Here is a 20701-nt window from a genome sequence, read left to right as displayed (position 1 = left end):
GGGCTGCTACTGGGGTCACCGTAGGGGTTAGGCACATGCATGCTGACTGGTGAAGTTCGAATTATTTGGCGAATGCCTAATTTAGGATCGAAATAATGAATGTTTGGGCCTACAGAAATGCATGGGTGCCAGCCGAGAGCTTCGGTCAGGATCGAATTAACCATAGTCGAATTAACGGAAGTCTACTGCAGATCGTTTCAAGTGACGTCTTCAATGCGTCGTGCGTAGCCCGGATGAGGGTCAGTCCAGCCACGCACAGTATGGTGCCCCCATCACCAGTTTACAGTGAGTCAGCAACTGACTCATAGTGCTACCAACTATGCTAAAAGTCACACAAGGGTTTCACACTAAGCCAGGAACTATGCTAAACACCACACTAAGGGTTTCGCACAAAGGCAGAAACTATGCTAAGCTTCACACTTAAGATATCACACTGAGGTAGACCAACTGGACCAAACTGCTGCTTCAGTCAACTTCATGCTCACCTAGGATGCAATTCTTCTCACTGTCGTGTATGTCGAGGGCTGGTGTGAATGCCGGATGCACTCTGGCACGTGCTTCTGGACTCCATAACTGGTTGTAAGTCCTGGAAATTTCAAGATCACCTTGTACTTAGGTACGAGATGCAATATGTGCTGACAACCGGTTCTAATGGAACAGGTTACACTTGATAACATCGTTCTTATATGTTGGACAGTGCATGCAGAGGGCCACGACAAAATTAAAAAAATAAAAAAGGGCGCCTTGCTAATTTCACCGCTGATGAGAGGCAATGGCACAAGAAGATAACAAGTTGCTTCATTACATGTGATGTGAACATTTCATGAGAAGCTGCCTATTATGCTTTTGACAATTTTTTATAAATTTTAAAAGTGAGTGTGAAATGTTTCCATTGGTGGAGCTGAAAATTACTTTGCTGTCTTTCTTAGGAGAGGAAGTGCCACGGCTAGCATGACTTGGCCCCTTCCCTCCCCCCTTGCTCTCATCTTTCTTGCCACTTCTCTGGCTGATCGCAGCTCCTCAGGTACTACCTACGATTGTACACTGAAAAATCTGCTGCAGTCAACTTCTCATAGTAAAACAGACTTACACAAACTTTTCCTACACTTTTATACATAAAGTACAAAGAAGATGCACAGGATCATGGACCTTTAGAAACAATTAGAGATTCAATGCACATCTCATTACCCTCTTTTGCTTAGTGCCTTTCAGACATGCTGATGAACAAGGGGAATGCAAAAAGTCCAAATTTCAGAGTGGTGAAGCTTGTGCAGGGTTGTACAGAAGGGACTGTAACAAGCTAGCTTCATTAATCGGTTCCAACAATTGGGTAAGTCTAGTAACCTTGAATGAAGCAAGAAAGAAAGTGAATGGGAAAACAGAGACACTACAAAGCACTTCGTCACATCTGCCCCTTTCCCTGTTCAGTGTTCTTTCTCCCATACTTTCAACAATGCTTTCTTTACCATCTCGAGTGTCGGCATGTCTAACGAATACGCAGACAAGGAGTATCCTACAAGCAAAATAAATCTCACCTTAGTAAGTGAGCCATGATTGGCAGTAGTGACACTACGTAAGGTGTTGCTGGATTCCGGAAATATGCAGAATGATAAGCCTCACTGCCTTCGCAGTAGAAGCCCCCTTTCTTGGCCACCTATGAAAAGAGAAATGAAAAGACCATGTTTATGAAACAGGCAATGCTGAGACCTAGAGCGACATGCTTACCTCAACGTCGTCGGGACACCGGCACCGCTTGATGACAGCCATGAAGATGTTCACACAGTGCAGCAGCTGAAAGGTGTCATGATGATGACATAGCACAGTGGGACATGTAACAGATGTGCATGTGAAGGCTTGCTTTAGGAGCTTTGGGAGCTAACGACACTAACACGCAACACAAATACTACAGGGCACAGGGCTTAAATTGTCTTGTTCTGTGTCCTGTGCTATAAATGAGGTACCTACTAGCTCACCTAGTAGCATTATAGTGGGACCTATTTTCTTACTAATTTATTCACAACACCTCAAGTACCCCAAAATTGAGGCTTTGCATGAGGAAAGAACCATTTACAGAAAAATGACAAAGGTACAAAACAAGTATATAAAACAATGAATATAAATACTATAAGTACACAAAACAAACCCATACAAGTCGGTAATATGAAGATAAAATAACAGACTTAAGGTCTGTAAATGCAGCAATAGAGAAGTAAAAAAATAACATAAATGAAAAGGCAATTAAACAGAAATATATAAACTTAATGTAACAGTGAACAGCAGAAAATAAACAGAATTCTCAAAATACACATTTAAGAAATGCTAATAGAGCACAGAATATCAGCGTTGGACAAACAAAAGAAAAAAAGTAAATGAGATAACTTCAACAAAAAGTGAATGTATGAATGTATGTATGAATGGATGCAAGAGGCATGACCAGATTCTGCATACATACATCTTTGTGCATTCATACACTCAATTGCTAGATAAGGCAAGATCCTAATCTTGTGGACAAGGAGGGAGTGGTCCCAAAACATCAATTTTTTTTTCTTCTGCGTCGCCTTCCTTTGGGATCAAATGCTCATTCATGTTTGACACTCAGGAATAAAATTTATTGTACTTGAGATATCTATGAATTCTAAGTGCTAACCTGGGAGCGGTTGTACCCACTGCTGTCCTCGGCCGTAGCCTCCACTGGTGCTTCGGTGAGACCAACAAAAGACATGAACGCTTCAGGTGATGATGCCACCCTGAGGAGGAGGACACTCATGAGCTTACTCAACTGCCATGAACTTTCTATGCAGTGTGTTATCAGTAGGAACACCCAGACGTCTGCATTAAACATACGCCATGGATCACACGAGCTACAAGACGCATTTCGACTCTGGGATAAAGTGCCCCCTGTGTGTTTCTTGTTACAAATGCGCTTTGAATCTTCCTGTGTGGCACCATCTCTACTAGATACAGGTTGTCAGCTTTTAGAGACTGAGTACGATGTATCATTGTGGCACTGCTCCGTGTGTGTCATTTCATATATGATCATATTCATCACAAACACCATGCGGTGAGTCACCAGCCAAGCTCCTTTGGCTATTTAACGTAACCACCCCCTGTCGTTACCAACACCAAGCCTACATACTTATTACGTTCAATGGACATATAAGTGTACCTCGATGTTCTTGCTAATACTGGAAGTCCGGTTCGCCTTTATTTCAAGAGCTACCCTAGTGCAGACGGTCTGCATGGTGTTTAGAAGTAGTCGAAAGCAGAAAGAAAGAAGACCCCTTTCTGCATAAGATTCATTCAATGAAAGCCTTTGGTTCGTTCAAGCACAGTGGGACGACAGAGATAATGAGATGAGAAAAGAACAAGGTAGGGGGTGTTGCATGAAAAGACTTACACTTTCATTTCATCTCTCGCCAATATGGCTGTGGCAGGCGAAACAACCTCAACGATGAACTTGCATTGCCGCTCGTAATCGTTAAATTCATTGCTGCAAAGAAAAACGTGCCATTGAAACGTGGGTGCCAATCGTACTACTACATCAACTGTACCTAGAGCAAACCAAAATGCGACACTGCATTTATCGAAAATCCACAAGCTACAATAAATAGGGAAAATGGAGCTCGAAGAGGACCATTGAAGAAATTTGTATTTTTTATTGATTATATTCTGTCCTCAGCATCGACTGCACCAACTGAGTAATCAGGGTGATTACATGAGCAGGATGCTGCTAAGGGAATGATGAAAGATTTTGGTTCATAACCAAACTGGAGTAGACCTGTGTCATTCCCGGGTCAGCGAGTGAGCAAAGGGTCGAATCCTCGTCACTGTTTATTATTAGAAACTATTCTGTGCACTTGGCAGGAAGTGCTTCGCTCTCGCAGCTATGTATTTTCCACCAAGAAGGACCTGGAAGAACGTGGACATCAAGTCACACCAGACTAAAGGTATACCAGAAACCCAAAGATAACCTTCCAGTTTTTGTATGTTCTTGGCTGCTGTGTCACATCTGTTGGTCCCAGTGCAAAAGACGTAGGTACCTAACTTCCTGTCTGTCACACTTTACCAGCCATTGTTCTTTGCCTTACAGACCCCTGAATGATGTCTCAATGAGGTTGCACTGGTTTGGAAAAGACAACAGCTCGAGAAAATGGTCCTAGCCAAGTGCACAGTGCGAGCGTAGAAGTACTATACAGCGACTAACAAGTGTCTGATTGCAGAAGTGTTTAGAAAGCGAGAATATCACTCTAGAGCCACCACAGTAACAAGAAAAAAGAATTAATGTACATAGTTAAAGGGGCAGTGATTCGTTACCTCAAAACAAGCAGTGCTTCAATGAGAGTGCACGCTTCGAGCTGCGTGATCAGTTTGTCCTGTGTTTGTATCCTCTTCACCGAAGAGTAGATTTGGTCAAAGCAGGGCTGCAGAATCAAGGCGTCAACAAGAAGTTCAGGTTAAGAATAGCAGAGCGTAAGGCACCACAACTATACAGCAAACAACACAACAGATTCTGGGTGAACAAAAGCTTTACAGTTGAACCCAATCTAACGTACAGGCTTAGGCGCTAAAAGTAGTTCAATATATTGGGTAATCTTACATGCCCATACTTGCCTATAATGAGCGTGAACAATATTTTGCGATGTGCTCGTCATACGTGGATCTGTTACCTCCACTTGAGAAAGGAAACCAAGAAGGAATCCATTCATTGAAAACAATGCTATGTGTAGTAGGCAGCAATTTTTACCTGTGCCTTAAAACATTCCTCAACATCACTAAGAATGGCGCTTCTGATGTGCAAGATTGTGTAGAATTGCTCCAGTTCGCTTTCCTCAGTGTTGGCATAATACTGGAGCAACACTTCCACCGCAAAAGTGTGTCTCTTGAACCACCGCACGACGCGACTCCTTACCTGGCAGTGGTCGCCCCGAGTTTGACATAACCATTGTCCAGTTTGTCATGAGGGAGTTATCTTATTTGATGCTCACTTTGCACCGCTTGTAGCAGTGAACGACAGCACATTTCGGCCATCGCCTATTAAAAGTGTGCAGTACGCTTCCAATGTCACTACAACAAATGCGTTGTGAAACAGATAGGTGAAGATGCTCATCACAATGGGTTGGCGGCGATAGCTGTGAATGGTGACGTGAGACAACCTGTGAGGAGATTTGCTGGTACAGGAATCGGAAACCGAGTGCGTGGAGGCATTTTCATGTGACACAGGCAGACGAGTACTGCGGGGAAGCTGCTGCTGCAGGGATCTACTGTTCTCGATCATGCGTGCCTCGCACCGTTTCTTGTTTACATGGAATTTAGCAGCTGAAAAAGGTATCATATGATTGCAGTTTGGTGATATACTAAACATGAGTGCTGAAAAATCATGTTTTCCGATAACGTATTAACTGGTAAAAAGAAGCGTATTGGGTCATCTTTTGCGTTCTCGATCGCAAACGTTGGTGACGGGAAATCGTACAATACGGAATCGTATAAACGAGGTTCTACTGTATTTGCTATTGCAATAAGTTTAATCTGTGTGCCTTTATGCCAGATCTCTGCAATAATTGACGGCAGAATATTCTAGCCACCTGCTCCCTTTAACGGTGGACCATACCATACAGTGGATGAACTTGAAACATTGAAAGTCAGGCTTTGAAGTGAGACTACCATGACGAGCTTCGGGTAGAGGTGGCACAACTTGACCAGTCCAGCGCACGCATGGCGTCTCAGGTTGCGCAAGGCACGGCTTTGGATCGTTGCCGGCTGGTTCGGCAACGTGAAGACAGCACAGGAGAAAAGCTGCAAGGAGGGCACACAGCGTGAGATACACTGTTTTTTCACGCATGTATCATGCCTCCTACATATAGCCCAAATCGTTCAGTAAAACATGCGCCCAGGAGCCATGCAAATAACCACATTAAGGAACATTGAAACCTTTAGAAAGGCAACTCAGAGCTATTGTCACCGTAGAGCAAAGCTCTAGAAGCAATTTTGTTTTTCATGTGCAGTCTATGCCACTTTATCTGATTCTCTCTGTTGAAGTGCGGTGCGGCTTCACAGACTCAAACCTCGTGCACTTAGGCAACGCATTAGTGCCAAAATTTTACTTTCAGGTGTGACTTCACTGATTCCACTTCAATGCAAAAAATTTACATGCCAGTATTATTTTTTTTAGTGTGGCTTCATGAGAATAACAATATTGCCTTTAGTGGTTGCTTCATGGCAATGCAAAAATGCAAAACTAATTTGCATGCGAATTGGGCTTTTGAGTATGGCTTCATGAAATATGGGTCATATTGCCATGAAAATGCCTTGAGGCCATAAGTACAGTCCAAATTTTTGGGCTGTGTTGTATGCACAAATGTACGTTAGCTCCTAAATAACATACATGCTGGAAAATTGTGCTGCAAGTTATCTTACACAAACAAATTACATGTGCGACCAAGCAATACGAAGCAACTGTAGTGAAATGTTTAAAGTGGAATAAGGAAAGACCACTGACGATGCTATCTAGAGCAAGAGGTTGATGAAGCTCATAAAGCTTGTTATAACAAAGTTGGAGGAGCCAGAATTACTTTGTTATATCCATTACATCATTATATCAATTATTGCATGTACCGCACTATGAATCTCTACGGGGACTTCGTTACATCCATTGTCTCCTGATATCCCATTTCACTATAACGAGGTTTGAATGTATATAGTAACAGCTTAACAACCTGTACTTCATGATTTACACCTACCTTGCTGAGGACCTTGGGCAGACTTCCCGGTGCAAGCGTGAGGAAGACACCTAAGTTGGATATGCAGGACAGGGCATAGGACTGGATTACTGGGTCCTGTAGAGGCACCAGAAACAAAACAAAAGCGATTACACACAGGGTCCTGCCTTAAATAAAACATTGACAATTCGGCATACTCCGAAGCATGCTGTTAAGACCCTCACCTCTGTTTCGAAATTAAGTAGGGACTCCAGCAAGAAGATGCCTTCTTCTGCACTCGGCTGTGGGCACACATGAAAAGCAAGAACAAATAAATAAATAAATAAATAAATAAATAAATAAATAAATTGCATTTCCAAGATGATATTTGGGGAGACACCCCAAGCAAAATGCAGCTTGAGGGTGCCTGGGGGTCCGCACACAAGACAAGCATACACAGAAATATACACAGTGTACACAGAAAACAGCATGCATAGTATACACTGAAGTTTAAAGCAATGACGAAAACAAAAAACAAAACATAAGAAATGCGATAAAGAGACACAGAGAAGATTCAGTTCAAAGCTCAACACTTGGATAAGCTGAAATCTACAAGGTTCTTGTGTTTTCTTAGAATGTATGCCTCACAGTCCACTGTCGGTCATTTCAAGCCTGAATCTTCCTGTGTCCGCTTTATCTTGTTCAGATTTTAGCCATGAGGATATAAGCCAACTGGGACAGCCTGCATGTACCATTCACACAAACCTAAGGTGAAGGGAAGTATGGTGCAGCGTCTGCACTCCATTTCACACTTCGCATGGCAACGCTGCAGAAGCTACGTGGGTTGTGCAGTCAATCTGAGGGTTTCGACGTCCACTTGTTCTTGATCCACGATGTTTTCTACAGAGTACCTGCTCGATATACCGTACACTTCCATGAACTCAGCTTCAATTAATTTGACTTTTCAGTTAATTCAATACTGGCTTAAGGTCCTGGCCAGCACCCACACATTTCTATGGGCCCAAACTTTCGTTATTTTGGTCCTAAAATTGGCCTTCTCTGGAAAACTCGACTTTGATTAGTCAGCATGCACGCACCTGATCCCTATGGTGACCCCGATAGTAACCCTTTTAGTCGCAGCATCTGTCTCGGCGGAGCTTAGGGGACAGTGAATGCATTGAACACATGTCATCTCTCGTCAAAATCGCCTGTTTTTCGCCCTGCCTTAGGAAGATTTTCAAACAATAACTGTAGGTCACAATGTTTGATTGCAGTGTTTGCCGGATTCTAACATGCACCTTCTTTTTTTTTTTTAATTGGGCTGGAAATTGGCTGTGTGGTGCAATCGGGTGCAAAGTCAAAACAGTCTGATTATTTTTCTACAATGTTATTTTGCTATAACTTCTAATCCAAGGGTCCCGGTGCAGTCTCTGACTTTGGGAGCCTTGTCTGTATACCATATTTTGTAACAAATTGTTATGAAAGAATAATAATAAACTGAAACTGAAACCCTTCGCAGCGTTTGTATGCTTTGCCGCGTAACACAATGTATTTGACAAAGCTGACTTTAAATAATTGTGTGGCGAAGGTGATCTTAGGAAATGGGCCACAATCATGCAACAAGTTTTCTTGCTACAAAGATCAGGTGATCATTAAATTTCTACTTTGTTTAGAAATTTTAATGGTAATTTTTACGTTAATTTACCACTTTGAACGTGTAGGAAGTGGGAGCGCGTTTTATTCAGGGGCATGTTAGAATCAGGCAAATACTGCCAAATGAATCAGTGATGTGCTTTGGCGCTTCTTCTGCATCTTGTGTAGTTGAGCCCGCCAGATAAGCAGATCAATTTCTTCGGTCCCGTGGGGGTCGAATTAACGGACGACGACTGTACTACAACTGCAGCTTGCGTGCCCCCCCCCCATAAGGCTATGCCAAATTCTTCCATTTGTGTACCTGTGCGCTTCCAGCATATGGGTGTACTATGCTATGGAAACAAGCGCAAGCAGTGGGCTGCAGCTGTTGGTTGGTTGCGGAAACATCCCACTCTGCTCGTTCGATAGTAAAAGCGTCAGATCTGCCACGCCTTCAATGTAATAAATATGTCATACATCGTGATGCAAAAGTGCGCAATTACATGATGCGTATCTGGGCATATAATTTATTTCATAACTGATGCAGTTTTTCAGTTTCGTGCTGCGAGAGAAGTCTCGCCCGCCTACACAACTTTGCCTGCTTTGTATGAAACGGGGCATAAGCCACTGATCCAGAATGCCCTGGACGGTGCAAGTTGCATTGTATCAATGACTGGCGTAACTTACCTTGGGGTTAGGGGAAGAGAGGAACCGGCTGAACACGCCGTCCATGAACGTGGTGAGGGCGTCCCAACGAATGCTGGATGGCGAGTTGAGTGAACAGTGGCCATTGTCGGGTTCTTTGCAAAGACAGCACGTGGCAAGAGATATGCAAGAAAAGGGAGAAGACAAATGCATTCAGCAAAAGTGTGGGCTAAGGCTGCGCTGTGTGTCACTAGCGTTTCCACCAGCGACAACTCAATGGAGTACTCGTATCGATGCGCCCACGATTAAAGAGGAACCCCGGAGCATCGCTCTGACCACTGACTAAGCTCGAAAAGCGTGAAAGGGAATAGCATAAAAGGCACTGTTAGAAAATCACAGCTACGGAATTTTTAGGCCATGAGCAAGTGTTCGTACGCACAGCAACACACGTTGACAAACTTGGGCAATATTCCTGAACAATCACTTTTGAAATGTGCTTAAATATTTGCGATATTTCGCATGACTAGCATCAGATGTGTCCCTGCACGGCAGCATTTCCATACAGTGACAAAATAGTGTGCTTTGCACCGTAGCAAGATTGACATCGATCACAGATGCCAATGTGTCTTGTGCTAGACTTGCGCAAGGTAGTGTGTTGGTACCATGCCAAGAATGCCGTTGCTCCTAGATGCCAATGTGTTTTGCACCATAGTCTCCCAAAATTGATGATATATCCCAAAGTGACGATTCGAGAATACGGCACCCCTTTCTCGGCCACTTGTGGCATAAAGCCACTTATTTTGGAGCAAATCCAGTATTTCGGACTCCTGATTATTCGGACGTTCTGGAGGTTCCCGTCAAGAACGAATTACCAGTCAGCAACTGTAGGAAGATACAACAGTTCAAGTTAACCTTTTAAGTTTTAACCTTTCGCGCCTGAGATGCAGTCAATTGAGAAGTTTGTATCAATATCCTTAAATATGAACCTTTCTCCTCTAGGTAATAGCTTTTGCTGTCTTACTTGCCCAAGCAAAGCCCATGTGTCTTCTCAATTCAAGTCTGTTTACTTATTCTGCGGTATTCACCAAAACATGTGATGTGCCCAAACACACCACGAGTTTTGGTGAATACCCCAGAATAAATAAACAGTGTGTGTAATACCTCCCTCATATGAGACATTACGGGCAAGAACTGTGGCACAACGCAAAAATTTGGGAAATTCGGAACACATTTTTGAGAAGTAATTGGTTATCTCAAGGGTGAGCCTGCTGTGATCAACAAAAGTCACAACATACCATTTCCCACTTCGATTTTGGCCGCAAGAAGTGTCTGCAGCCACTGGCTCACCATCTGGAAGCCAGCAATAGGGTTCAGCAGGGTGGCCAGGCGAACAACCTCCGTCATGTCCCCCCTGAATTCTGTCAGGAGGGAATATGCGCCGTACTTGGGAAAAGCAAAAGCACATCGTTCCCGCGTGGTACAAGCGTGGTACAAACAAAGAAGAAACCCCCTAAGCTCACGTGGACAAAAAATAAAAGCTCAAGAGCCATCAGTGAAAATAACTTCTTTTGACAGCATTACTGAAGCCTGGCTAGCACAAGTTCTGTCATGTATTACTAAGTGAAGTGATTGAGCAGCCAAGGGAGATATTTCCATCACATCTTGCTCAATTTATTGTTTTAAGTTAGCATCAGCAAGAGACACAAGCTGTAGAAAGCTGAATTCAACTTACTCCCTAGAAAAGGTGCAAAGTCCTCGTCGCCATCGAAGTCCAGCCGGGCGTATGCACAGGCTGGACTGTCGTTTCTCGAAGGATAGCCGACCTGCAATTGGTGAAGCTTGGCTTAGTGGCTTGCATCGCACACAATACAAAACGCTGTCCATGAATGACCTCACACAGACAAGAGGCATCGTAAGGTAGAACTGATTAATTCAAGCACAAAGGCACAGCACAGAGAACATGTAGGATTGATGATGATGTTTGGCACCCCCTTCGAAACAGGGTGGCGACAGTAACCTGCATGAGCTAATCAGATAATCTACACATGCTCATAAGTCTAGCATTTTGTCTGTACCTCCCTAATACCCTCCTTCTGCCTTAAACCCTCCATATCCATCTTGCACAGTTACCTGTGCCTGCAATAGATCCGGTCCTGTCAATATGTTCTCTGCCCCTCTTCCAAACAGTACTTTAAACATCTCTACCTTATTTCAACGGCTGATTGCTTGAAGCTTCCATCCACTTTGAATCCCTGTGCTTTTCGAAAGTGGACGTTAACTACCGGACCTCACTGGGTGAATACCTTCGCATTCTGTTAAGATGTGCTGAGTTGTCTCTGGAGTTTTTCTGCAGCAGACACATGCCTTATCCAGTTTCGAATATTAGATCTGTTACGTTTTTGTCCTTGGGAAACCAGCTCGGGCCTCAAATAACAAGCCACTACTCTTTGTGCTACCATACAGAATTTGCTCTCTAATTCCTTTCTTGCAATGCTTAAACATCTCCGTGGTCTTTCCTGTTTCCATTCCATTGGTATTGATGATGATGCTCATTTCAATGTGCATCCCCAGCTATGAACCACCAAGATTGACGGCAGCCTAACCTATCGGCGGAGCACTTGCTTGGACTTGACTGATTTCCAGGCGCTTTGCTGCGTGCACACACAGTGTTCCCTCTATCCCGCTTTCCTCTTTCTGTTCCCCCTTTCCCTTCCCCCAGTGTAGGGTAGCAAACCGGACGCTCGTCTGGCTGACCTCCCCACCTTTCCTCTCTTTGCTATCTCTCTCTCTCTCTCTCTGATTTACTGCATCCCCCTTGAAACGGGGTGGTGAAAAATAGTCACCTAGCCTGCCGACAATGAAGTGCAGAGAGCCATTAAGAATCTGAGAGGGCGCACCTTTGTTAACTTCTCAGTGGCTACCTTGAAGAACTTTGGAAGTAGGTTGCGCACAATCTCCAGGCGTGAGACTTCGGGATGTCGAAAGAGGGCCGCCCACACTGGTAGGGTGATGCTGTTCACAGCCTACGGGGAAAGTGCAAAAAGAATAAAGGCATACCTGTTAACCTGTGAATGTGAAGGGAACTATAAAGAGAAAGACTTAGTCAGTTTAAACTGATAAAATGTTCTTTGAAAATTACATTTCCTGTAATTCTGTAACGATAGGTTGATTATTAGAAGAGAAAATGAAGGCGAAAGTTCCATGTTTTGAATTTTGAGCCAGAACCCCGGTGTCAATACGAAAGAATTTGAAACACTTTTTTAGTATTTGGGCTACAGTGGCTCAGTAAAAGTTCGTGAAACTTGCAATGTTCAACCTTTGGCTCCTTTAAAACATAATGTAGTCCGTTTTTAATGACAAACAATTAACTAGGCCCTTGCAGCTGCTGTCAAAATTGATGACATCACGACGAGCTGATGCTGCAACTTTCAGGCAGCATTGCCACCTGTCTTTTGTTATTGTGCCTTCTCTGGCTTACCTAACCTCTTTTCATGGTTAAGAGTGGCTTTTTCTGGAGAAGGGTGGGGGGGGGGAGGGGGTGTATGGTCTCAAAGGAAATGGGGAACAAATAGCACACAATTTTGTTGATGTTAATGATGACTCACATTTAGAGCCAGTGCACAATCAGCAGCAAACGTGTAACAGCAACGACTGACAAGTAACATTGTTTTCAGAGGTCCCAATAACTTTTTCAGTGACTTTGCCATTGCTGATTTCGACTGCATCAGAAACTCCTATATATAAACTGGCTCGAAGCAAGTATCTCTTTGTGTAGGGTCTTGAGGAGAGACCAGAGCAATGAAGCAAGTATCTCACTGGCGCCTCCTCACCATCAGAAGACTTTCCAAGGGTAGGTTTGAAGACCAGTTCGCAGTATTTTTCAGTATGTTTCAGAAACTTGACACAACGTTCGTAAAAGCCCAAAGTTATTCCAAATTCGTAAAGGTGACTGAAGAATTGGGAGAGCCGACAGGTAGGTAAAGGGCCGTATTTACATACACTGGCAAGTGATATCTTTCTTTTCCATTCAACCTGCAGCCGATATTGGTTACATTCAATGTTGTACATGAATTAGAGCCAAGAAAGACCTCATAACCGCTCTTGTAAAAATGAGCAAAAAGCGAAAGATAAGCTTACCTGGCTTGGATGCTGCATCAGGGACAACAAGACGTCCAGGTAGACTAGAAAGAGTTCCATCGAGGGCCGTTCAGCTTCCATGTTCTGCAGGTTATTCACGCAGCAAAAAGTACAAACGTCATCCGTGGCCATTTCTCACCCCAGAAATGTCAAAATTCAGGGAAGAGAAAGAAATCGAGAGCTCTCGAGTGACCACACTGGAGCTATCTTTAGTTTTACCAAATTTCTTGCAATTTCAGAGTCATGTACCACTGCAGAGTTTTAAATTCTTCAGTGTTTTCTCATGTTTACGGAATGTGGACTCCATGTCATAATTCTTTACGGGAACATCAGATATTTGAAAACCAATTTTTTCATGTCTCGCATACTTGGAAAGCACCTATGCAGCCACTTGAACCGTATGCCTGATTTAGAACATTGTGAAAAACAATTAAATAAGTGAACCCACTACACATGACGACATACTAACGTCGAGAGCCAACACCCGGCTGTCTACTTTACAACTTGTTTTACTAAAGCATTTTCACACATTACTCAACCTTACAGCCCAAGTCCAATCAGAAGTGTTTCAAGATGTATGTTACTTGTTATTTTCATTGGTACTTTTGCTTTTGATGCACCATCTTGGCATGTGTAACTGTACGCATGGCACCTGAAGGGGATATACACAGGTTTGACTGTGGAACCTGCTCATGTTCTGGCACATCATTGCAACAGCATGCAGAGAAACAATACACCTGTACTCACCCAATGAGTTAGGCAGTTCTGTCCTAGATTGGCGGTGATCGAGCACAGCTTCTTCATGAAGAGGAAGGAGGCCTCGTTCAAGGGCTCGCTGGACACAGACCTTGGGGCAGATTGCAAGGCACAGAAAGAAGCAAAAAGATGTCGAAGTCAAGCGTTGAAGTTACACAACCCCCTGCGATTTGCTCACTCACTTCAGAGCAGAGACAATGGCATCCAGCGTCTCCTGGTTGAAAAGTGCCAGCAGCGGCTTTCGCTCGTCCGGCTTTCCCTGTCATCAGCATGGCAAAGAAACACGGGATGCAAGTGAATGTAAACCTGCTGAACAAGAACGTGTAGAGACCTGAACATGTATAAACCTGAGAACAAGAATAAGTTAAATATGTATTCTGTAGCTAACATTCCGTAGGGGACATAAAGCAGCAACGTAATTGCTAGATGTCCGTCTGCTCAAAACAAGACAAAGGACAATCACAGTTCAATAAGTACAGGGACAGTATTCTCGAGCGATCACTTTCAGGAGATTCTGCATGGCTCGGCACCAGATGAGTTGGCGCGTACAGCCGACACGGTTTTTGGTGTTGTGCTAAGCTTGCTATATTCGCACAGGGTCAGGAACATCATTGGTCATACACCTTGATGCATCTGGTGCCGAGTTCTGTGAAACCTCGCACTAGTTGCTGTATCCCCTAAACTGATCGCTCAAGAGCACCACTACAGAGCCTCCGAGCACAGGCAGGCCCGGCAATGGTCCAGCCTTGCCTACAAAAATTCAATTGTCTGTGGAAGAGAAGCTGCTTCGTCGTCCTCGCCTTGTCTCCGCAAGAAGCGATGAGCCGAATCTACTGTCAGTCACAACACTGTTTCTGACCTTGCGGGCGAGCACTTGCAGGAGGCACTCGGCAGCCTGGATGCGCAGGTTCCTGTCCGAGAGGAGGAAGCAGAAGATGCGGGGCAACAGGCCGCCCGATCCCGTCACCTCGCCCAAAGGGATCCACTCCACAAAGCCCGCCATGGTGAGCAGCGTGGTCTCCGTCAGCTGCCGGTGCAGAGACAGCTGCGCAGCCCAATGTTGCCACACGTGACGATCAGAGATATAAACACAAATCTAGAAGCTTGTCATTGGGCGGGCACCAGCTCTCCGGGAAACGAGTATTTAATAACTGGCACTGGTCATGTTTGATGTAGCGGTGTTACTATGAGCTACTGCGTGTGTTCACCATCGTCTGTGTCCTTGTTTTTGGCACTTGAAAAGCTTCTGTGACAACAGTGAATTAATTCACCCGGACTAAGCTACTTCTCTATTACTGCTTGCCAACACTTTCAGTGAAGTGGTGGCACCGACAACCTCCGACAACGAGCCTCAGTAAGACTGAACAGATAGAGCAAAGTAAGGCTTTGGTCCGAATTCTCTTAGGAAAATCAGGAAGTTCGTGGATAACATGGTGGGTAGGGCGACTGCAGATGATGCTGATGTGGTTCACATCTTTAAATCTCCACTTTAACTTCAGATGAGTAAAGAACTCATCTAAAAGATATCTTTTAATTTTTAGCTGACGTTTCAAACATGACAATGAACAGAGAAATGAAACAAAAGGCTGGTCGATCAACTCAGGCGATCTCTGTGTTTAGAAGGAGAGATGTAAATACAGAGATTACATCTGGGTAAGAAGCCTGGCGGCAAATTGTGGGGCTTTAATCCGCACGATTGCCCTTCACGTTCCAAGGTGGCTGCAATATACAAAGCACTTCAAAGTGTGGCGATGCGCGACTCTCACGCATCCCCTGATATGCTGTTTTCCCGCACGGCTCGCGTGGCCTGGCGCCCGCGGCGGTCGGAGTGGCACAAGCGCGGTGCGAGAGATGGCGCGAGTGTCGCGTCGCGGCGGGGTTAGTCGGGCGCTGAGAGACAAGGCGCGTCCTTTTTGGGTTCGGGAAGCAAGCGGGACGGACGTGCCGTGCCGCGTGTGCGCCGACCATGCTTCTGCGAGACCGTCATGCGTGGCCGCCTTGGACACCGTCCGCGTGACCGTACACGCGAATGACCAGGCGTTGGGATCCAGCATGGGGCAAACATATTCGCTCGCTATCAGGTCGCGGTAAGTCGGACTTCTAGATTTGTCGCGCGCCCATTGGCATGTTTTGGGGATAGCAACTCGGCTAGCAGGCATTGATCAATGAAAGGTGCAATAAATGCCCTTGTGATTGTTTGCACTACTGTGTTGTCGTTCCTTTGTCCCAAGAGCACGGGAGGAGAACCCCGTATCTCCCACAAAAGAGAAAGCACGAGAAATTCTGCAGATTCTCCCTATGTTTCACAAAACTGCAGCTCCAAGTGCCAACCCTTCTACTGCATCAAATCAGATGTGGGCCTACATTCACAAAACTTCTCTTATGTAAGTGCTATTTTCGATTGGCCAATGCAGCAGCGATTTTCTCGTTGATACACCAATCACTATCATGAGTGGACAGCACCCAAGTGGCAGCTAATGAAGCAGCTCTCATGTAGCAGAACTTTTACGAAAACGTCAGGCCGTGGTTACACGTATCACCACTACCACAAGGAAGTGAACATGCTTGGACACGTGTGTAGGCAATTAGTACTGACCTCCTGGTTGTTTTCATCGGCTTTCTGGTGGTCCCTCTGCAATGTTTCACATAATGGATTAACAAGGTTGACATAGCAATACTTTTAGAATGGAAGGCAGCATCAGTCTACAAGCAAAAATTAAAAGAGAAAGTAAACATGCACAGACCTGCATTTTCACACATCAATTTCTCAATTTGTTCTCAGGCAAGAGAGGGGCATAGTTTCATCAGGATGACAGCATTGTATATATAAGCTCCTACAGGGAAGTGTACACAGTGTATGTACAGTACACAAGGGAGTGTAAGGCATGTGTAATCTACATACAATTCAGTTACATATAAGAAAAAAGTATGTTAGATGAACTTCTTGGTAAGTTCTACTGTTTAAGTACTTATCAGCATAAATTCGTATGGGAAGAATTATTAAACTACCTCATTGTATTGGTGCATTACTAGGTTAACCTGCATCTATAACAGTAGCTTAATTCTGATGCTGAAACGCATTTAGAATGCAATTTAGTTGAAAAACAAAAAAAGGCATGTCAGAATTGCTTAAGTACTGTAATACTGACTGTGAGGTACCATTATCACTTCAATATGTTCCTGGGGCAGGCAGAAAATAGGTGTTTCAGCACTGCGTTTTACCATTGCGGTCACCATGGAGATTGTATGTGATGATTAGCCAAGTTTGAATTATCCGGCGAGGGCAAATTTCAGCATCAAAATAAGAAAAGTTTGGTTCCATAGATATGTGTGGGCACTGGCCGAAACCTCCAGTTGGGATCAAATTAACTAAAAAATCTAATTATCCGGAGACGATCAACTAAAGTCTACAGCAACAGTAGAATACCCCATTGAAATAAAGCATGGCCAACCAAATTTTATGTTTACTTCGTTAGAAATTGAAATTCATGATGCACATGTTGACTGTATCAAGGTTTGGCTGTATGTCCACCAATATATCTAGTGAGGAAATGACAACAATTGCCAAACCCCGAGAAAGAGGCAAAAGAAGATATACTATAGAAACTGCCCGTATCACTAGTTTGGTTTCGTGGCTACGTCGTTTTCATGCTGCCACAGATGGCTGCACTCATCCACTCACCAGGTCACGATATCGAGAGTAGTGAGTGTCGAGTGTGCGCACAAGGAAGCCGCAGATAGCCGACAGGTTTCCCACAAGTGCCTGGTAGAGGTCTCGCCTGCGCTGCCCTTGCACTGTCTGAAGGTCCACCACGTCCTCGGCTAGCCGCAGAAAGGTCAGCAGCACCAACTCTTTCTGCGTCTCCTGCATAATGTCGCACGGCACGTGGCAACAGTCACAACCAAAGGTCGACAAGGGCACGACGCGGCTCATGCGGTCTTCGGAAGACAAGAACCAGAGGTACATATTTCACTGAGTTGTCAACGTACGCTGTGCTTAAAGACTTCGTTTTGACAGCTACACCGATGACACGAACAGAAAGCAAATGGCAGTCTTTTCATTCAAAGATAGCAGCGTGAAATTCAGCTCCAACCTAGACACCATACAGAGCACAAGTCCATGCCTTGGTGATGGGATGAAGTTTGTTGCTGCTTCTTCGTAAATAGCTTAGAAAACACTTGTACTTTCTGCTGAGCCTGCTGAACAAATGAACATGGTAAGCATTACCCACCCCACGTCAAACTTCTTGACGTGTTCAGGTTGTCATGAAACCACACACCGTTGACCACACACTTCAAATACAAAACACCACCTGTCTGTGCCTTTCCACAGTTCTTCTCGTAACCTCTCGTCAGCAAATTTCTGGTGGGATTTACAAGGTTAAAACTGCTACTTGACATTTTCCTTAAAGTGGGAGAACAAAGCATGTGCAAAGGCACATTGGGGAAAAAAGTTCCCGTAGAGCCGTACCTCATTACAATGAAGTTGCATCAGGCACGAGACTACCTTCATTATACAGTATCCAATATCCGCTATAAGCATATATTGCTTATGCACTGATATATTTTAAAAACATCTCTGGCTTGCTTCATTAAACTGATAATTCGTTACTACCTAAATTAAGATTAGATTCTGTGGTATTACATATTATAACCACGATTTCCTTATCAGGCATGCTGTAGTGGGGGAACTCCAGGTTAATCTGGGGTTCTTTAACGTGTACCTAAATCTAAGTACACAAGCATTTTAACAATTCACCCCTATTGAAGTACGGCTGTGACAGCTCGGATTAACTCCATGATCTGGATCTCCACAGGCCAATGCCACTGAACCACTGTGGCGGGTTTCGATAGTTCATTATATCTGCACTTGTTATATAGAGGTCTGAAACAAAGACACAATGTGTATGTGCAGTGGGGCAGAGGTTACACACAAGGAAACGGGGTACACACAAGGAAACAGCTGTTTCAATGAAAGATATGAAACATCTGCTACATTATTAACATATTTGTTGAACTCATTCTAGTGAAATTCAGTGAAAAAGAATGAGCCACTTTGTGGCTCTTCTCACCTCAGCATGGCATCCATTCAATCTGCTTGACAAAGAGGTCACATACCTACATGATTACCCCTCCTCCTTCCCTCCTGCACATACTCAGTATACCGTAGTCACTGATGTAACCATTTCCTGCGTGTAAGTTTACGTTTTTCTCGCTTTTGAAATTCCTTTATCTGCCTGAACCTTTCGCCATTGCACAATAAGCCTTTAAGCCATAGTTGCAAGCCAGTCCCCATGTCAGCTGTTCCTTTAGTGATGTTTCCTGTTCTTGTGCTGTTTGCTGTATTATACCGTCATACTACCAGCAAGCCTGGCTAAGGTCCTTTTTGAGCCACATCCACGTTTCAGTGAGCATACGGTATGCTAACAAAATGTAACAAACACTTACACCGAGTACAGCCAGGTTATTCAGCTCGTCCATGAGCAGCGGCCACTGCTGAGGCCATTCACGCTTGATCATCTCGACAAGTAACTTTGCGAGCGCGTCCTTGATGTGGGCTTGCTCCACGAGAAGGTGGTCCGTGCCCTGTGGGAGAAAAGGTTAGACAGGTTTATGAAGCAGTGCACTCGCCCATATTAGTACCTACCTGTTTTATATAAGAGGATAGACAGTTTTAGTATAGCATTTCGGACATTCATGTTAACACATGCAAACTGGCTGCAGCCCTGCTACATGCATGTCCCTGAGGAGGACGTTCTAAAATACAGTGTTTGCCTTCCCGATGCTTGGCCAATACAAAATGCTGTGGCGCTATCTGGCAGACGTAAATCAAAACACTTTTTAAGCAATAGCAGCAGCTTTTGTTAGCAGGGTCAAAAGAGACAGATGACCTGAATGATAATGGCAAAGCATCACTCATACTTTGTCCTCAAAGTCAAATAGGCTAAATGAAAACTGACTTAACTATTTACTTGTTGCTGTTATAGCACAGAAAAAGGATAGCCTGGGCATGGCACTAGCAATGAAAGCCATGCAAAGTGCTCTATGTCAAATCCAAATGGTATCATGCATACATAACCAGCAAAGATCTATTTTCTATTCTGTACATGTTCAATTCGGACCAGCTATTTTACCATGCATACAAAGACATTGCAATAATATTTAAATCTCTCTAACAATTGGATGCAAGTGGACGTACCTCTGCCATCATCTTCATGACGCTCTCCTTGATGAACTGTTTCTCAGCAATCGTAATCACATTCCAGCGAAGCCTGCAGAAGGTAAGAATGGTTTACCACTTTAAAGGGACACCAAAGGAAAATATTACGTCAAGTTAGATCGATAGATTCTTCGTCTGGAAGTCTATTATTGTTTTCTGTGTGCCAAGATATCATTTTGTTGCGTAGACAATTGCTGCTCTCCTCAATTTGAACCTTCCGATGCCAAAAGTGACGAATTCACATAAGCTCCACGTGACTTTTCTCTATAGCACTCTCCATTAATCAGCCAGTGCTGATGTCACATGATGGGTACCATGGTCTACAACAGGCGGCCCCACACTGATATTTTCATTTTCATCATTTTCTCGCATACAATAGCCCTGCTTTTGCTATGAATGACGAGTCTGTTATTACAGAAGCCTAATATTTCACTCTAGCTCGACTTACCATTTTCCTTTATATCCTTTTAAGTGCAATCAGGGATTGTACGTGGACAGCCAATAAGAGAGCCTGAGTTGCATTCAAGACTGCCTATGTTCCTTGCTCTTACACTGCAGTCAAGGAAGTACTGCAGTATAGATGCCTTCACAGGAGAAACATGAAAAAAGTACAGCA

At 44.1% G+C, this 20701-nt stretch overlaps 1 protein-coding gene across 1 annotated transcript in view; it reads right to left on the bottom strand.

Annotated features, from left to right (window-relative positions):
- Ranbp21 (exportin-5-like protein Ranbp21) overlaps window positions 1–20701 on the bottom strand; it is a 42951-nt gene that overhangs the window by 19515 nt on the left and 2735 nt on the right. Inside the window, exons 3-23 of the mRNA XM_050180735.3 lie at window positions 20065–20137; window positions 19314–19451; window positions 17548–17730; window positions 16462–16497; window positions 14725–14910; window positions 14048–14124; window positions 13857–13956; window positions 13110–13193; window positions 11870–11995; window positions 10705–10795; window positions 10268–10390; window positions 9015–9127; window positions 6941–6997; window positions 6738–6833; window positions 5662–5793; window positions 4315–4421; window positions 3398–3490; window positions 2648–2747; window positions 1726–1791; window positions 1536–1654; window positions 486–586 (exon numbers count right to left, since the gene is read on the bottom strand). Coding sequence (XP_050036692.1) covers window positions 486–586; window positions 1536–1654; window positions 1726–1791; window positions 2648–2747; window positions 3398–3490; window positions 4315–4421; window positions 5662–5793; window positions 6738–6833; window positions 6941–6997; window positions 9015–9127; window positions 10268–10390; window positions 10705–10795; window positions 11870–11995; window positions 13110–13193; window positions 13857–13956; window positions 14048–14124; window positions 14725–14910; window positions 16462–16497; window positions 17548–17730; window positions 19314–19451; window positions 20065–20137 — 2201 coding nt within the window. The remainder of the gene's footprint in view (window positions 1–485; window positions 587–1535; window positions 1655–1725; window positions 1792–2647; window positions 2748–3397; window positions 3491–4314; window positions 4422–5661; window positions 5794–6737; window positions 6834–6940; window positions 6998–9014; window positions 9128–10267; window positions 10391–10704; window positions 10796–11869; window positions 11996–13109; window positions 13194–13856; window positions 13957–14047; window positions 14125–14724; window positions 14911–16461; window positions 16498–17547; window positions 17731–19313; window positions 19452–20064; window positions 20138–20701) is intronic.

Source organism: Dermacentor andersoni, chromosome 7 (genome assembly GCF_023375885.2).
Source record: "Dermacentor andersoni chromosome 7, qqDerAnde1_hic_scaffold, whole genome shotgun sequence".
NCBI lineage: Eukaryota > Metazoa > Arthropoda > Arachnida > Ixodida > Ixodidae > Dermacentor > Dermacentor andersoni.
This window is presented reverse-complemented; position numbering and strand designations above follow the sequence as displayed.